At 30.4% G+C, this 20,092-nt stretch overlaps 1 protein-coding gene across 3 annotated transcripts in view; it reads left to right on the forward strand.

The window, feature by feature from the left end:
- LOC142327514 (myotubularin-related protein 10-A) overlaps positions 1-20,092 on the forward strand; it is a 123,591-nt gene that overhangs the window by 79,905 nt on the left and 23,594 nt on the right. For all 3 annotated transcript variants that reach the window (XM_075370644.1, XM_075370647.1, XM_075370656.1), the window contains one exon: positions 4,418-4,564. In XM_075370644.1, the coding sequence (XP_075226759.1) occupies positions 4,418-4,564 (147 nt within the window). The remainder of the gene's footprint in view (positions 1-4,417; positions 4,565-20,092) is intronic.

Raw genomic sequence — 20,092 nt, forward strand, 5'->3', positions numbered from 1 at the left:
GATTTTAGAACATTTAATGAAAAATGTGATAGAGATAATTGGGGATAGGACAAATAACAATATAGAGTATACAGTATATAGAATAAATTACATGAAAATAATAAAGTTATTGAACTTTTTGTTGCCTGAAATAAAAACAACATGAATTTGGTTTGGAAATTTCAAAAAGTTCTGAAATCCAGACCCCCTTTAATTATTAGACATCAAGAAAGAATAAATAAGTAGATTAAAAATAATACAGGCAGTAGATTTAAAATAATATCGGGTGATACCTGATACCTTAGACATTTATGTAGTAGTTAAAAATATTTTGAGCCCATATATATCTTATATTTTTTTTTTCATGATTAGCTTTTGTATTTTTTGTTTTCATAAGTTTTATTCCAATTTTAGAAAAATTATATTTTTAAATTTTGAAAATTATGACAATTCGAAACAAAGTACAAGGAATGTTCAGTAATTAATGAGACAAATTGATGTATAGAAAAAATGATATATTCACTGACAATGCAACTCACACTACTTTTCAACATAGTCTCTATGAACATTTAGACACTTGTTCCACCACTTTGTGAGCTATCTGATTCCCACAGCGTAGAAGTCTTTAGCTTGTTGTTAACCATTTGTGTACTGCTTCTTTGACCACTTCATTGTCAAACTTCTTGTCATGTAAAAAGTCTTTGAGCAGGCTGAACAAATGAAAATTGGACGGGGCGAGGTCTAGACTATAAGGAGGATGTTGAAACACTTCTCAACCCAACTTCTTTAGTATTTCTCTTGCCCTCTGAGAGATGTGAGGGTGCGCGCTGTGGTGCAAGAGATTCACACCTTTTGAGAGAGCACCCTGACCTTTTTGCCTTATCGCAGGTCTTACTTTCTGTTGGAGCATGTTAGAATAGTACTCACTATTCTCAGTACGTTGTTCTTATAAATAGTCACTAAAAATTGGGCCTTGTGAGTCCCAGAAGACTATCAAAATCACTTTACTGGCTGATGTGTGCTTTGAATTTTGTTTGGTGGGCAAATCTGGCTGTTTCCACTCACAACTTTGCTATTTGGATTCGGGCTTGAAATGGTGTATCAACGTTTCATCGCAGGTTATTATACAGTCTAGAAAGTCAATCGATCTACTTTCCATTTCAAACTGTTCTTTGAGCTCAGAACAAATGAAAACCCGGGTGTCTTTATGGGCTTGAGTCAACTGTCTTGGTACCCATCTCGAACACATTTTGCAATAATTCAGCATGTAATGAATGATTGAATGCGTAATTCCAACACTAATATTACACAAACTAGCAATTTGGGAAATTTTGACTAGCCTGTCTTTGCAAATAAGATTTATGTGATTTTGCAGTCTAAAGTTTTTGGTAGTCGAAACTTCAACTGGTCTTCCAGAGCAGTGGAGATCAGTCACACTTGTTCTACCTGAATTAAACTATTCCAGCCATTTATACATGTTACTGAAGTTAAAACACTTTTTCACCTTACTGTTTCAAAATTCTTGATAAAATTTTCGCCTGTTTCACACCGATAGCAAAAATCATATTATTGAACATTGCTCTTCTGGCATACACGATTCAAGCAGAGCTGACATTCTGAAATCAACAAAAGAGGTTATGTTTAGATTAATTATGATTAATCAACTGATTAAATGTGTTCCCAAGGTTGCCAACTTGATCCTCAAAAATTTTCATTGATAATGAATCTGAACTGTTTTTTCTCTACATCAGTTTGTCTTCTTAATTTTGTCTTCTTAATTAATAATAAACATAATTTTTGTTTCTTAACATGTAATACATGATTTTAATTTGTTTTTTAATTCGTTTTATGAAAACGAATATGAACTCAAAACCTTTCTATCACCTACCATTTTTGAAATTTTTTTTAATTTTAATTAAAGGATTCTTCTCATTTTTCAACGTATAGTTAGCATTTTGAGCTCCTATATTGTATTTTGTTAGCTCATTTTTATTGTTTAATTTTGTTAACATAATTTGTAAGCTATAAATAAACAATACTAGACAAAGAAATAAATCATATCATAGTCACATATTATGACATAACTAATACTGAAGGTAAGCCTTCATGAACAAGATTAATCATGTATGTGCAGTTCAAATCATGTAGCTGAAAACAGCTGTGTTATTAGTATTAAGCACTGGATTTAGAATGAATTAATTTTGTTCAGTCTTATTGCTGTCTTAAGTTTGTTAACAGTACAGTGTCATAATGCCTTTAAATTCTGTAAATGATGTGGATGTCTTTTGTCATATATGTGATGAGTTTACCGTAAAATCAAATAGAAAAAACATTACACCTTTAATTAAAAAGGCATATAGTTTGTACTTTCAATGTAAAATTGGTGATCAGGATAAGATGTGGGTTCCTCACATAGCATGCACTAATTGTTCTGTATATGTAAGAAGATGGTTGAAAGGTACATGGAATGCTTTGCCATTTGGTGTACCTACGGTTTGGAATGAACTAAAGGATCATGTAACCGATTGTTACGTTTGTTTAACAAGTGTTTCTGGAATTTCTAAAAAATCTAAACATACTGTAAAATATTCTTCATTGCAATCTGCAATCAGGCTTGTACCTCACAGTGAAATTATTCCAGTTCCTGAACCACCTGTGAATGTATGTTTCAAAAGTAGTGATGAAGAATCAGGCAGTACTGAAGAAAACAACAATGATTTTGATTTTGAATTATCTTCCAGTAAGCCACACATCACCTTGTGATGTGGCTTACACATAGTGAATTAAATGACTTGGTTAGTAATTTTAATTTATCAAAAAATCAAGCTGAACTGTTAGGATCAAGACTACAAGGTTAGAATTTACTTGAAAAAAATTCAAAAATTTTGGGCTTTCAAAGCCGTCAAAAAGAACTTTCTCAGTATGTTATTGATGAAAATAGTTTGGTTTATTGCACAAATATTGATGAGCTTATGTTTTATTTAGGACAAGTTCATAAACCTGAAGACTGGTGCCTTTTCATAGATTCATCCAAGTATAGTTTAAAAGTGGTTCTACTACCAACGGTAATAATTATCCTTCGATATCAGTCGTTTATGGTATTAATTTGAAAGAGACATACGATGTGATATAAGATGTTCTTGAAAAAATAAATTAAAAAAATATAGCTGGAACATATGTGGCGATTTGAAAGTTATAGCTATTTTTTTAGGCATGCAGTTACTAAGTACATGTGTTTTCTTTCCGAATGGGACAGCTGAGCCAGGGATAAACATTATCCAAAGAGTGGAAGAAATGAGACAACTTAAATCCAATATTATTCATGAGCCCTTAATTGAACCCAAAAAAATATTTTTACCCCTTTCCATATCAAGCTAGGACTAATGAAAAATTTTGTAAAAGCAATGAAGAAGGATAGTCCTGGATTTTTGTACATCAGGCAGAAATTTCCGAATATAAGTGAAGGAATATTTGTTGGTCCTCAAATAAGACAGTTGGTCAAAGATGATGTATTTAACTCTATGTTAAATAATATAGAAAGTGCAGCTTGGGCTTCATTTAGACGTTTACAAAAACTTTCTTGGCAAACAAAAATCCGACAATTACAGCTTATTTAAAGACGGCTTTATATAAAAACGGCTTCATTTACAGACGTTTGCAAAGATTTTCTCTACAAAAATTTGATAATTACCATGATATTGTTAATCAATTTCTTACTTCATACAGAGCTGTAGGATGTAATATATCTTTAAAAATACATTTCCACTACTTATATCTGGATTTTTCCCAGACAACCTTGAAAACCTTAGAAAAGTGACGAACACGGTGAAAGTTTCACCAAGACATTTTGGTGATGGATAGCTGCCAGAAAGGGAAATTGAATACTAACATGCTAGCCAGTTACTGTTTGATATTAATTTGGGATGTGCCTGAGGATATTTATAAAAGAAAGGTATCAACGAAATCATTCTAACACAGGTATGACCATGCATAATAATAAATTTTACAAATTTTAACTACATTTTTCCTTAATTTTTTTTAAAGCATAAATTATTTAAAACTAAGGGTGATAAAAAAATTGTGTATACAGATCTGTAATGTACATAAAAAAAAACAATTCAATAAATGGTATCACACTAAGAAACATATTAAAAAAATCTTTTTTTGTGTATCAGTGTTGTTGAACATCCCTCATATTTCTGATGTTCAGGAAAAAGGATAGAGAATTTAATGAGTGTTCTGTTACTATCATAATCATTTTCATTTTATTACAATAATTCATGTTAATAATAAAAAATTGATATTTTATACATTTTATTAGAAATGGTGCTCATTTAGCAAGAAACTAACTTAAAGAATATATTGTACAAAGTTTTCATGTTTTTTCTTTGATAAAGGGCTTTTTTTTCCAGAAGTAACTAAACAACTGTTTTTACAGAAAGTGAAAAGCAGTTCTGGACACAGGATAATAATTTTCTATCATCAGTTGAAAATTCAGGATGGTTACATGCAGTATCAGCTTGTCTGACAAAAGCTTTAGAAGCATCTCACTCTCTTCACAAGGATGTTACAGTCGTCTTACAAGGTAATTTATGAATCTGTTCTCTATTGTAGGTCAATTAAATTTGTTTGAATTGTATGTAATTAATTTACTGCATTTTTGCAAAGGTGAACTCCATTTTTATCCTATATTTAGTGACACAATCTTTAAATTACAAGTATAAATTTAGTATAATAATTGCAGCCAGAGTTTTCAGCAATATACTAAAGATTATATTTCTTAGTCACAGGTATAAAGTATAAGGTTTTAGTTTTTTGTACAATAATTCTGAAATTGAGTATAGTACATTGCGTACATGTTGATTATGTTGTGTGATTAATTGTTAAGTTAGTTCAGTGTGTGTTCGGAAAGTATCTGTGCACTGGAATGAATTATGGAATTGTAATAACAAAACTTTCTTAATTATTACTTTGTATTTTTATTTCATTATTTATAGAAACGGATATTACATTAATTGGAATAGTTTATAAAAGATGTTAAAAATTACCTCCTCCAACATTAGTATAACACTGCACAGGTTCCAATCTGTTATCAAAAACCTTAACTAGCTGATACACAAGAATGTCTCGTACATATGCCATTATTGCGATTTTTAGTTCACCAATTGTGTTTGGTCTGTTGTGATAATGCCCTTCACTGCCCTCCATAAAATGATGGGGGGCTCAGATTGAGTGATCGTGTAGGCCACAAATCCCTCAAAATGATTTGTTTATTAAAAATATTTTATAAGAAAGTCAGTGACCTGTTAGCTGTGTGCATTGTGGTGTCATCTTGTTGGAACCAACAGTGATTGATTTCCACTTCTGTTAACTGACTAATGAAGTTTGTTAAAACAGCACAATAACAATCACTATTAACTATTTTCAAAAAAAGATTGAACCCACAATGCACATTCTACTCCCTTTGACCCAGACTCTAATTTTTGCTTCGTGTAATTCATGTGTTAGTTGTTGAAAACAGATGAAACCTTGCTCAACTGTAAAAAATATAATGTCTAGGATACATACAGAATTTTTGTCAATAAAACATTTAAACTAAAATAATTTAGTTTTTTGGTATGATGTTTAGGTTTCAGTTTTTTAACACAATTACCTTGTAGCGGAAAAGTTTCAGTTCTTAGCTTTTTCGCGGTAGCAAGTCTGATATCTTGCTGCTATGTTAAATTACACAATAAATTTGATGGACTTTCAGCCATAGCAACCGAAATTTCAAGTAGCTTCTGTTTGTTTAGTTTAGGTGGTTTTCAATTTTGATCAGCATCTTTAACAGAGCTTGTTGCTCGAAAAACTTTTTCTATAAGGGTTCATACTGCATTTGTGATGAGGAACAGGAGTATGAGGTGTGTTAAAAAATAACCAAACCTTTTTAATTACCTGCCAATGGAGATATTTAGTGATGTGCGACAGGCAGCATTGTGTTCCCAATATCCTCATCTGTAACCACATGTTCTTGGATTGTTGATATCTTATTTAGTTTTTGTGTTATTGTTATTTGAGTGCAACATGTTTAAGTGTTAGTAGTGATTTTGATAATGTGCATTTTTCGGGAGCAATGATACAACATAAAATTTTGCGTGAAACTGGGGAAAACTTTCACAGAAACTTATCAAGTTTTGAAACAAGCTTATGGAGATAATGCTCTGGGTTGTATGCAATGCTGCAAATGGTTTTCGTGACTTAAAAGTGGTCATCAGTCAATTGAAGATGACCCTTGACCAAGAAGGCCTTCAACTTCAACTGATGACATACACGTTTAGAAAATCAATGATCTGGTGCATGCAAATCGCTGATTGACTGACTGTCAGAGAACTTGCAGAAAGGGCTAGCATCTTCATTAGATCATGTCATGACATTTTGACTGAAAAATTGAACATGCATCAAGTTGCAGAAAAGTTTGTTCCTCGTTTGATGATCGAACAGCAGAAAGAACATAGATTGGGCCATTGCTGGCAACTCCTTGAACAAGCTGATGATGTGAAACATTCATGTAAATGTTCGTAATAAGAGACAAAAGCTGGTTTGCGGCTATGTCATTGAGAAAAAGTTCAATTGTCAAAAAATCGCACATTACAAAAATTGCTACTGACACTTAAACATGTTATACTCATACAACAATAACACAAAAACTATTTGAACAAGATATCAACAATTCAAGAACATGTGATGAAGTTATGAAGAACACAATGCTGCCAACCACACATCACTAAATATCTCTCTGTTGGTGCATAATTAAAAAAGTTCAGTTATTTTTTGAACAGACCTTATATTTGGAAAATCATCAGAACACTTTCCTTCACTAAATCAGTGTACTTGTCGCCTTCACGAAAGACCCGTTCAACAAATAAAATGCATTCCTCTATTGAAAGAATCATAACATTTCTTGCAACTATTGATTCCACTAAACATAACAACATAAAACTAAGCATGTTCAACCACAACTCAACAACTGACGCCTCGGTTTTTTACTGTGCAACATTCAGCAAACTCACAGACCAACCAACCTAATGCCAAAAATACAAAATTTATCATTTAATTCTAAAGCTTACTGCACAGCTAAATGTACTGTATTATTTTAGTCATCTTGAATTGTATTAAAACTGTGGATTATTAAAATCTATAAATAACAATTACAGTACCAATTAACTACAAACAATAACAATTAAAACTGTATGTTGTATCAACTATATGTTGATTCAGTAACAATTAATATTATACAGTGTATTTTGTTAAACTGACAGTGTTATTAGTTTACTCCATTTAGTTAAAATCACAGCTCAAATACATTATTGAATCATTAAAAAAGTGATCTAATGTAAGACATAAAAAAATTACATTTCAGTATCTATGTGAACATTTAACTTACCTGTGTAAATATTTTTATTGAACAATGCTGTTTTCTTAAATACACATTTTTTTACTGTATTCATTAACATTTATGTATGCTGCATATTTTTAAAATTGTTAGAACAATAACAATGACCCTACAACAATAAAATTTCATAGAAAAACAATTGGCATTTCAAAAAAGTGTATAGTATGTTTGGGTTTCAATTAACTACACATCTCAGGAATGGTGGACCTGAGACCGTACAAGACTACACTTCATTTACATTCATTCATACACATCATCCTCATTCATCCTCTGAAGAAATACCTTATGGTGGTTCCATTTGCTAAACAGAAAAAGAAAGAAAGAAAGCAACATTACAATAAAAAAGGATGACTATCAAGACAAACCTTAAAAGTTGGTATGAAAAATATTGAAAGAGAAAATTTAGTAGAGCCAAGCAAAGTTTTGCTTCATTTCAGTTGATTACATATAACTACATTTTGTAGTTCATTACATATTAAACTAGGGTTAATGAAGCAATTTATTTGGGAAAGCATTAAAAAAGATGGAGAATGTTTCAAGTATCTTTGTTGTCAGTTTTCAAGTTTATCAGAAACAAAGTTATAGGAGGATGTTTTTATTGGCGCAGATATAAGGAAGCTTAGGAAAGATGAAATATTTGAATCTAAAATGGCGGAAGCAGAAAAACTAGTTTGTAATGTGCATATATGTTTAAGCACATGAATGTGTGTGTGCTCACACAGGTTCATATGCTGCATGCACACATACACACACACACACACACACACACACACATACATATATATATATATACATACACATATATATATATATATATATATATACACACACACAGTATTCAGTGGTCTCTTTTCTTCTTTAATTTTAAATAAATTTATTAAATGCAGAACTTTTTAAATGCTTTCCTGTTAAATAATAACATTTATGAAATACAAATTTGTCAATTTTGTGATATAAATAAAAATTTTCCATTAATATTTTTTGTAAAAAAAAAAAAAGGTTTTTGTATAAATTGTTTTTCCTGGTTTTTTACTGTGTACTTAATAAAATATAAAATACAAAAGCTGACAAATTAAAATATAGTTTCAAAATATTTTGATTTTTTTATACTTTACCTTACAATCAAAATATTGTCAGCTATAATGACCTGCACATAGAGTAAGTTAAGACAAGGTGTCTTGAAACTACATATTTAGTACTCCATAATGGCAGATGTGGTAATGTATAATATGTTAAATTTGTAAAATAAACTAACCTTTAAAAATGTGGTTACAAGCAAATATTAAAAGAAAAAAAGGAAAATTTTTAAAGGTGTATATATAATTTTGACTTTTCAAGATTAAAATTCATTATTTTTGATTTAATATAATAAATAAAAATACATTCATTGATATTGTTTTATAAAAAAAGGGTTTTATTTATATATTAATATTTTTCTTGTTCTTTACTGCTCACTGTTATTTGTACACAGTAAATAGAAGATGTGTTTATTTTTTCTGTATCAGGTTATTGAATTTAGCACTTTTTCATTGCTATTAACTTTTCTTTTTGTCTCAGAATGATCTAAATAAAACATATTTTGGATGTGCTTAGTGTTTCTTCGTCCATGATCTTGTGTTTTATGATGATTCTGAGGAACACCAAAATTGGAAAAATAAAACTGTACTTGTATTTTTTATCATGAGACTAGTACAGTTGGCTGGCCAGGTGATGAGTAGGTGTATTAAAAGGTCATAAATTTCAGCTTTAAATTAACTGCAGATGTTCTGAAAAAAAAAGATTTCAGTTAACTTTTAATTAATCAAATATCTATCTCATTTATTTATTTTTTGCGTGCAGAATTAATCCATCTCAGAACCTTTTAAATCTTGTACATGGGAATACGGAAATGGAATTTTTATAGTACCATACTCGACTGGAATTCAAGATTGGGACCCTGGATGAAAGACCAAGAGGCTACCATTCTGCCACGGGGAGATCTGCATTTGATTATTTGATTGCTCATATTTTTTTACACACTTTTTGACCAGATCTGTGGCCTAACACTTATTTTTCATCAGCTATCTGCTAAAATCTATCCTTTTGGCTTTGGATTTCTTCACTAATTAGATATGAGTAATAAATTTGTTTGATTTTGTAATTGGTTCAGTACATTACCTATTATTTTTAAGTTTTACTCTTGTTTTGTAATTTCAAAGTAGTTACACATCCTTCGTTATCTGTTTTATGTTTCTGTCTTCCCTTACTGCAAACATAAAGGTATCCTGCTTACTCTTTATTCTTCCTTCCTGACTATATTATTTATCAGTACAGGATGACTTAAGATATTGGACACTAACTCTGCTCTTTTTTAAAATTTTCTTTAAGATTCTACTACTATTCTCTTCTTAATTTATTTTAGACTTAATTTTGATCTGATCACAGCCTAAATATTTATTTTCTTCTGAAATATTAATTTCAAAACCCTCTGTTTTTTTTCATTCAGAGTTTTCTACTATTTAAATTTGCTGTCTAAAAACACTAAACTCCGCACAGAGTATTTCTTTTTCTCCTTTCTAAACCTGCTATATTTGATACTAAAATTTTTTCTGTATAAAATAACTCATTCTTGTGCTAACTTAGTATAACTTCTTTTTTTGGTTGATCATTTTTAATTGTAAGATGCAAAATATTTCAACTTTAGGTATATAGTTGAACCCAAATTAATGAAATTTCATTGGGCGTAATAAATTTTTTATTATCAAGGAACTGAAATGGTGTTTTTTAGATGAATCATTCACCATTCATCATTAGGTTAACATATCATTCACCATTCATCATTCATCACAGAGGAGGTGGCATTAGCCACCTCCTCTGTGACTTTTATGTGTGGGAATATGGTGGTCAACATTTTATAGCAAGTAAAAAAAACTAACATTTTATAGTATGAATCAAACCAGAAAACTTCCAAATAAAATGCTAAGATGCTATCACCCTGCTACAGTGGGTTCCACTGTAATCACAGAGAGATAAATCTGTCGATGAATCAAGTCTACTATGCAATTATAAGAAAACATGAAACAAAAGAACTACAGCTTCTTAACCTGCTTTACTTTATTATACTAAAATATTTTCATGGTTTTTATTTAAAATGTTAACACTACCAGTAAGTAAAATTATATTACTAGTAAGATCACCAAGTTAAAATGATGTTCAATTAATGTCATAGATTGAAAGACAGATTAGTGATTGAATTTGAATGACAGTTTATCCATTAAAACAGCAATGATTAATTCATTGTTTTTTGTTTTTTTTTTGCTCATTTTAGAATTTGATTTAGATTTTACCAAAAAATAGAAAAAACCTGGTAATGAAAAATTATTATTTTGTATAATTATGTCAGCATAATTAGGCAAATAATATTAAGATAATATACTTTATGCATAAACAAAAAATTAGTTTTTATAATATATTCTAAATTTAATTATATTTGTTTTAATAAAATTAAATATGTTTCCTTGTAGCGACAAATTAATTTCATTAGATTTTGCATTAAATCTATGTAGGTACTGTCATTTTAAAATTTCAGCCTAAAACAATGAACCATAGAGACTACAAAAACAGTTTAGACACCCTTCGAAAACCAGTAAACTTTAGTATGAATTGACAAATATATGATTTTTTTTATTTTTTTTTGTATAATTTTTTAAAATAATATGTAACTGTCAATTGTTTCTGATTTTGTTAGATGTTGTTGCAGTAAATTGCAATGAGCAGTGTAAGCGATCATTTACATTTTTGCTACTAAATGACACCTTTGTATTATCCACACAGTGATACATTCTCGCTGTGATCATTGTGTAGTAGTGATACATTTTCTACTGACTTTTTTAAGTTAGCTATTAATCCACAATGATTAATCCATCAATTGCTACTGACTCTATTTTTTGCAGGAGGAATTACTTTTTCTTTAAAACACTTCCACAAGACATATTGATTCTTTAGTATGTCACCAAAAGTCTAGCAAATTAGAATCTTTTTTTTTATTTTTCTTCATAAACCAAACATACGCCAAAAGAAGACTTCATTTTCTGGTACAGATGATTTATCCAGTTGTAAAGAAAATTCACTTTTCCTTAAAAATTTTTTTTTTTTAAATTAACTAAGAAACCAGCCTTTAAGAGCTTCAAAATAAGATAAATCTGTCTTTCTTATCATCATAGATTCTCCCATTTTTGATACTTTCATTGATTTGAAAATTGCTTTTTAACAAATAAGACACGTTGATAATTGTTTGTTGGTGATAGAATAAAACTGTGTTTTAAATATTTGATGTGGTTGGACTTGTCACGGTTGTAAAAATTACTCTTGATACTCTGAAACTTCAGTTGATAAAAATAACTTATGTATTTAAGTGTGAAAGATAACAGCAAAAATAGATAGGACAAATAATAAAATAGTGCAAATGTTTATATTACATTACTACATACGGATAATATTGAGTTATTGGTAATAAACACAAAGTAAACAGCACTAGATCTTTGGACATGAAGTGAATGATTATAAAGACATGATTCCTAAAATTTGTATTTATAGTCCAGTATTATTCATTGGGTAGGATGTAGCATGTTTAAGTAAATAATAGTCAAAATACATGATGGCATAACCTGTTGGTGGACTTAAGGATAATAATAATGATAGTGGTGGTAATAATAATAGTAAACGACAATAATAAAACAGATAATAAAAATAGTAATCATAACCACAATAATAATAAATGTCAATAATAATAATAATATTAAACATTCAATAATAAAACAAATAATAAAAATAGTAATCACAACCACAAAAAAAATAATAAATCTCAATAATAATAATAAACAGTGATTACATACAAAACAGAATTTAAGTAATCTTCAGGATAAATAATGAAAACCAGAATTCAGTCCGATTGACAAAAGCCATTAACATGACCGTTAGTCTTAACACTTTTAACCACTAGTCTTGTTTTAACAACAGTATTACAATAGATTAGACAAGTATAAAGTTCTTTAACTGCAAATACCTTTGCTGTTTACAAATAAAACTCAACAATTAAAATAAATAAAACATAATTTATGAATGAAATTTAGTACATTATCTCTTCCACTTATAATCTAACAGTAACTCATCAAATCATTTCTTGTTTTCATGGACTGGAATTACTTGTAAATGTCACCCTAATCATGTTGAACTTAATTTACACTAGAAATTCGCTTCCTCACTGTCCTGGCAGAATACTGACTCTCAGAACCTTTCACAGATTGACATCATAACATCTCACTTAGACTGATTTCGCAGAACTAATCTCAACTGGTCTTCCCTGGAGTATTTATACTCCTATCTTCTTTACCTGCCGGATTGGACCCATCTTGAAGTGTGAGAATGATCATCCACTCTCACACGTTCTCATGAAATTCCTACCCTGGTTCAGTAACTCTTCTCACAGAACAACATCTGTTTAGGTGTGTCAGTGGCCAGTATTACAAAAGACCTTCCTTGTACCTTTACTAAAAGGTTTCTTTTAGCCCCTTTCTGGATTCCTGCCATTATATTTTCTACTACTTTCTTCTTAATTGGTAGGAATCTGTTACAAAGGTCCGTTATACCAGTTTTGTTACAGTACCTATTTGATAAGTATGTTTTGTTAAACAAAGAAACATGATTAAATTATATATCAAAATGCAAATGTGTTTAGACATTAAATGCAGTAAGCATAAATTCATGAACCATTGTCCTTTGTTTTTTAATTCTCAAGATTCATAATATTTAATAATTGCTCATCTTTCTTTTCAATCACATCCTAAATTTGAAATGACTTACATTGATAGATTTTATTGTAAATTTTATTTTAATGTGTAAATCATTAGAAGTTAATTACTAAACTCAATTAATGGCTAAGTTCGTGAAAGTTACAACATGGAATTTTAATGGACTAGAGGGTCAGAGAGAAGAACTAGAAGCTTTATTGGTTAGGGAATCCTTAGACATCGTCTTGGTTTTGGAAACGCATTTCACTGATTAGAGCTTCCTTCACGTTTAAACTGTTTATTCTATCTACTGAACTTATCATCCTGATGGCAGAGCACATGGAGGTGCTACAGTTAAAGACATCATCATCTGCCGGAGTACAAAACAGATCACATTCAGGCAAGCGCAGTGAATATCCTGGATTGGCTTGGACAGGTTAGATTGTCTGCAATATAGTATCCTTGACACTTGACAAAAAATGTTTCTCTCATTTTTCTCAACTATTAATTCAGGGTTTATTGTGGGCGGCAATTCAATTGCTTAGGATTGTCTCTGGGAATCTCGACTAATTTTACTTAGAGGCAGCGCTCTGAAGGATTGTTATTAGCTTTCATCTGAATCGGATATCTGAAATGCAGCCTACTTGCTGACTATTGGATCCTAATAAGATCCCCAACTTGTTAGACTTTTTCCTATCTTCAAGAATTTTGCAGATATACACCAAAGTTGATAACTTTGATTCAATGTCTGACCACTTAATTATTCTGTCCATTATCAGCATGATAGTAATTAAGAAGGCAGTGTCATCAGTAGTTCATAACAGCAGGACAGACTGGAATTCATACCATAGCTGGATTGTGGGTGAGTTGGTAGTCCCTGTTTGGTTGAGATCCTCTGATGATATCAATAACACAGTACAATACTTGACTTCAATCCTACAGGAGGCTGGTCGGTGATCAGCATCGGAGGTTAAATGTGAGGGTCAAATGAATACAGGTCATCCAAAGGAGGTATTAGACCTTATTGCTATGAAAAGGAGACTTAGGAGAAGGTAGCAATAATACAGAGAGCCAAGGATAGGACATCTTTAAATGGAACTGTTCATAAGTTGAAATGGCTATTGCAAAGCTATGAGAATAAAACATTTCAGTGCTATCTTGAAATCCTATTGCCTGTCCATAGAGACAATTGCTTCTTATGGAGAGCCACAAGGAGCTTCCATCAATCTCCATCCTCACATCCTCCTTTGAAAACGTCTGAAGGGTCTTGGTCTAATAGTGATAAGGAGAAAGCTTAAATATTTGCCACTTACTTGAATGATGTATTTCAACCACTTGAAATACAAAGCTATTATGAGGAAGAAATTGTTGATTTCTTAGATAGCCTGATCCCTATGGGTTTTCCAATTAAGCCTTTCTTTACAGCTGAAGTTATTCATGTGAAAAAGAAGGGAAAAACTCACGGAGAGCTGTGGCTTTGATTTAATCACAAACAAAATTCTGTTTATGCTGCCTTCTGAAGCCATCATGTACATAACACACCTATTTAATGGCATTCTCCAGACAATTAAGGTCCAGGCAAATAGTCATGGTTCTGAAACCAGGCAAACTGGTACATGATGTGGCTTCATACAAGCCAAAATTACCTATTCTATTGAAGGTGCTCAAAGGTAGTTCCTTAGGATGATGTTTCCTGTTTTGGAGCATGGCCAAGTAATTCTTGATGATCAATTTGGTTTCTCTTGTGGGCATTCCACTATCAAGCAAACCCACAGGCTTGTGAACATAATCAGCAGAAGCCTTGAAAAAAAAATACTGTTTGGCAGCCTCTTAAACATCCAACAGGCCTTTGACAAGGTTCTTTTTCTGGTTCTACTATTAGGTATTAAATGTTCATAATTACTTGGTGCATGTGCTGCTTATTACAAAAGTTCTTTGTAATACTAGTGTGTAATTTTTGAGGAGTTTTGCTGGGAACTGCTTACCATGTGATTGCGAGTGTGATCCAATTTACTCTTGCTTATTATAAATGTAATCAATTATAAATATACTTTGAAACTGTAAAAGTGAATTTATAGATTATAAGTCAGCAACATTGTTTACATTTAAAAAATTTTTTTTTAATTTTACTTTGTATTATATTTAATTATACTATATTGTTATAATCCATTTAATTATTATATTTAACTATTAATTATTTTCTTATAATATTATTTTTACAAAATAAATTTTTCCCCTAATTACATACACTAAATATATAACATTTATTGTGGAGAAAGCATTGGAGTCATGTTCTTTACAAAATCAACAGTTTTAATGAAAATTTGCATTATGAAAAGTGCAGCATAATTTTTCTTATTAATTGTTAAGCTTTACTTAGTTTTTCTCAATAAAATATGCTTTGTCATATGTTTAAGCAGTTGTTATTTGCATAAGACAATTAGTTTAAGGAAAGCAAAAACAACATTAATTGAAATGCTGCAAGGTATAAAATAAAAATAATGTTAGAAACTATGCTTATTGTAATAATATTGAAATAAACGTAATATTTTAATATTTAATATGAAAATATTAAGGCTTAAAAAGCCGTGAATAATATGAAAATGTTATTTAAATTAAATTAAGGTTTGATTTCCCTAATTTAATTTGATTTTGTTTCATCGTTATTATTTTTTTTATTTATTTATTTCATAGAATCATTGCAGAATTATTTTATGATTTTGGTTAGTTCTTGGCATGAATGATAATTTCTTTTTCATCAAAACATCCTCCGTCTGCTGAAGAATTTTGATTATTTTTTAGTTTATTTGAAATCTTTGCTCTTTAAACTTCTTATTATTGTACTAGTTGAATGCTGGATAACTTATGAGGTTGCAGCAATTTCTTATTAAAATGATGACCATATTTCATTATCTGTTGTGACTGAAAATGCTAAAATAGCTGTTGATTTAATTATTTTAAATAAATATTAACTTGTTTGCTACATATCCTATTAAATTGCAATATTAGGTGTGATATGTTGCTTTTTCGTATATTCAATATTATAGTTTCAGTTTTATTTGTTTATATTGGTGATATTTATCCCTTCTTCAATTTTTAAGCAGTTTAAATGATTGCTTGTTCAGTATTAAGTCTCATAGAATAATATTATTGAAGGTAATGTACATTTAAGAGTGTTGACATAATAGTTTAAAATTATTTATAAATTATTGCAAATAATAGTTTTGAATCACTTCAAATATCTATGCAAGGGTACAGCTGAGCTGTACAGCTCATTAATTAGATATTTCAAAATTTGCTGGTGTTGATGCTTACATAAAAGACCGGGTTACCTGTTTCACGTAGAAGGTTTTATTGGTTTCAGGGCTGAATGTTCTAAGGTAATTGTAAACCATGACCATCTTGCACCTTTTTAGAACTTGAGATTTGGGAGTATGTTTTTTAATAATGATGTTGACGGTATGATTCATTTATGAAAATGTTATTTATTCATATTAATTCTTCAAGTTCTAAGATGAAATCTATTTAATTACAATGTAGATGTTGTTGAACTATTTAATAAATACTTTTCTAATGTACCTAACCTAACCTAACATCTAGTTCAGGGGCCCTCAACAGAGTATTGTATAAAAATTAACTTAAGTAAAAAAATTCTGATGTCACATTTTTCTTTCTCCCATTTTGGCTGAGGAAGTGACAGCTTCAAATAAGTCTCCTGGCTATTTTAGCCATATGTTAATTTTATTAAAAAAAGTTATTTACATTAGCCTGCCTCTTAACAACATATTTAATAAAAAGTTGTTTCAGGGTATTTGCCACATAATTTGAAAACTGGTGGTATTGTATCCATCTTTATCAGGTTACTGATACCGTAATGGTACTGTAATAATTACAGACGATATCCTTGCAGTGTTTCTCTAAGATACTAGAAAAGTTAGATATGAAGCTGTTGCTAAAATTTTTTTTGTTACAAACTTTTTTTAATGACCCAATTTGGATTTTAAGATGGTCTTAGAACTCTATGGCTTAATATTATTTTCTTATTTAAGGGTATTATAAATGGCCAAATGCAAATTGCAAGGTTTTCTAACTCTATCTCAACTTACACAAAACTTTTGATATAGAGGTGCAGTTCAAAAGTAAGGGCGGATAAGTCATAAATAGTGATTGGCAACATTGATTGGTTCATGCACCCACAGTAGGTTTAGGTGGTCTGTTGGGCGTGTAACCATCATATTGCCATCAGTTCATTGTTGTTTGCCTTTGCAAGACAGTTTGTCAATAGTGAGGTAATAACAAATCCCGCTATTTAAGTTCAATCAGTGATCAGATTTCTAAACACAAGAGGACATACTACTGCTGAAATTCATGTCAGTTATGTGAAACATATGGGCCTGTTGCAGTGAGTGAAGGAAAAATGAGACAATAATTTCATGAATTTAAGGAAGGCTGTTCAGATATTCAAAACAAACAGAGAAGTGGCAGGTCTAGTGTCCGGACTGACAATCTCATTGACCATGTGAATGCTCATAAAGATCACAGTGACATCTGCCCCTGGCAGAAGCCAGAAGAAATTTTTTCTGCCTTTTTTAAATCTTACCAAATTTTTTCTAACAATTTAACAAAAGAAAAAAGAAATTATATTGATTTGGTACATTAGAAGAAGTAAAGATACATTGAGATACATATTGAAATCAAGATACACGGGTATAAATATTTTTAACATATATATATTTAGTATTGTTCTATGCGGGCATTATGTAATTTACAAGGATATTACTGTTTGGTAATCACTCCAAGAATAAGATTTATTATCAGATCTGTGTTGTGTAGTTTATTATGAAATAAATAAAACTTTTTTTTAATTTTTATTCGAATTAATCCAACCTGGTTTTGTTTCTGGTAGTTGCTAAATCTGAATTTAATTGGTAGTAATTTTCAACCCTCTTTAACTTGCTGATGGCTTACTTTTTTTTGCTTGATACATATTAGAAGTAAATATAATTTTTAGTTGTTAAATCATTTGGTATTGAAAATTATAGAACAAAAAATGCAGGAGATGTATAGGATTAAGAAACATAAATATCTTTAACATTTATGCCTGGTGACAGAACACATTCATTGAGTTTTAACATCTGTGTTTTCATACTAAGTTTTCTATCATTAAAGTTTTTCTTTCCTGGCATCATAGCTCTAGAACTATGCTGCAAGAAGGAAAGCATGGTAATCAGTCAAAAATGGGGTGGTTTTTTGCATTCCTCAGTGTTTCATGACCCAGGGACCCCAGAAAACAAAAAAAAGTAAGGGGGTATTACGTACATGTGTTGGCGTGTTTGAAGCTTAATAACCTTTTAACAGAGTTTGATTAATTTTGACGAGAGACTCGTGTTTATGGGGCAATTTGTTAGAAAACATTTGGGATCAATATCTCCAGGAGATGGGGTAGATAATTTCTTTTGTTTCAATCCCCTCAAAATTTTACAAAAAAACCAAAGCTCAGTAAATATGTACATGCTTATCTTACCATTTAAAAAATTTTAATTTTTTCAAAACATCTTGAATGGTAGATCCTGGAACATTTAACTCATGCACTGCACTCCAAGTTGACTTCCCACAGCTGCAAACAAAAGAGCTGATGAATGATCTCCATTTTTTCATCTGATGTTCTAGGTTTGCCTGCACCCTTCTTATGTTCCAATACTGCCAGTTTCTTTAAATTTATCATACCGTAATGAATACTTGTTCTAGAGGGTGGCTTTAAGTTACATAGAGTTCTAAAATTGAATCGAACTTGTGCTTCTGATTTTGTTTTAATAAACCACTCTACATATTGTACTTTCTTCTGTGAATTCATGGCAACTGATGTATGCGGTTATGTAGGGCAATCTAGTATTTGCCAAGGGAAACTTTGTGAGTTACCTGTTAAAGAGAACCAAACCATTCATTGATAGATGTATTACTTTTTTCTAATAAGACATCAAAATTGTTCAGATAATTCCTGGACACCCAGTGTAAGAATAAATAAACAATGCCAGGAAAGTATAACAACTTTGTTGTCAGCTTTTTGTACTTAGTTTAACTTTTTTTTATGTAGATGTTGCTATATATTTTTCTACAATTCATAAACAAACATTTAAGCTTTTGTTATTTAATAAAGTGATACAGATTTAAAGAAAGAAAAAATAAATTCAAGTTTCCATCATAAATATATGATGTCTCAATTGTGAGGACTGAGAAAATAGAATGTAATAGGAGTGAGGAATTCGTAGGAAGTTCATGAGTTGTAAGTCTTATTCTTTATTCAGTCTGTCTACTGTTATAGAAACTAAAAAGATTAGTTTATGTGTAATTGTTTTCAATTATTTATTTAATATTAATGATAATTATTTTACTTTCTATTGATTGCAGAATCATTCTATTGAAAATTAATATGTATACTATGAAATTATATTAGAGAAAAGTTACTTAGTAAAATGGCATATTTTGTACCATTTTAAGTGTGATCAGAAGCTTTCCCAAAGAATAATTATGAGGGATTGTAGTTCTAATTTGTTGTATCCTGTATCTCATGTTTGATTTTTTGTCCTACTTTTATCTTGAGATTTCTTGCCTAAAATTATGAAAGTTACAAAGAGTTTGTATGGTGGGATTCAAAGAGAGCCCCCCAGAGTTAGAACTGCTGATAAGAGAATTGAGGCTGTGCCAAGCTACATTTGAACAGAGTTTGAGAGGAATACATATCAGGAATTAAGCAACCAAGAAACAGCAGAGCAAAGGAATTTCTTACTCTTTTGCCAGTAATACCCAAAACAATATATTTTGGTTGTCTGTCTAAAAAAAGACAACTTGCTTGCGTAATATGAAATCATTATATTCTGTCATTTAATTACTTCAGTCATATATATCATCCTCT

Source organism: Lycorma delicatula, chromosome 1 (genome assembly GCF_047948215.1).
Source record: "Lycorma delicatula isolate Av1 chromosome 1, ASM4794821v1, whole genome shotgun sequence".
Lineage (NCBI taxonomy): Eukaryota > Metazoa > Arthropoda > Insecta > Hemiptera > Fulgoridae > Lycorma > Lycorma delicatula.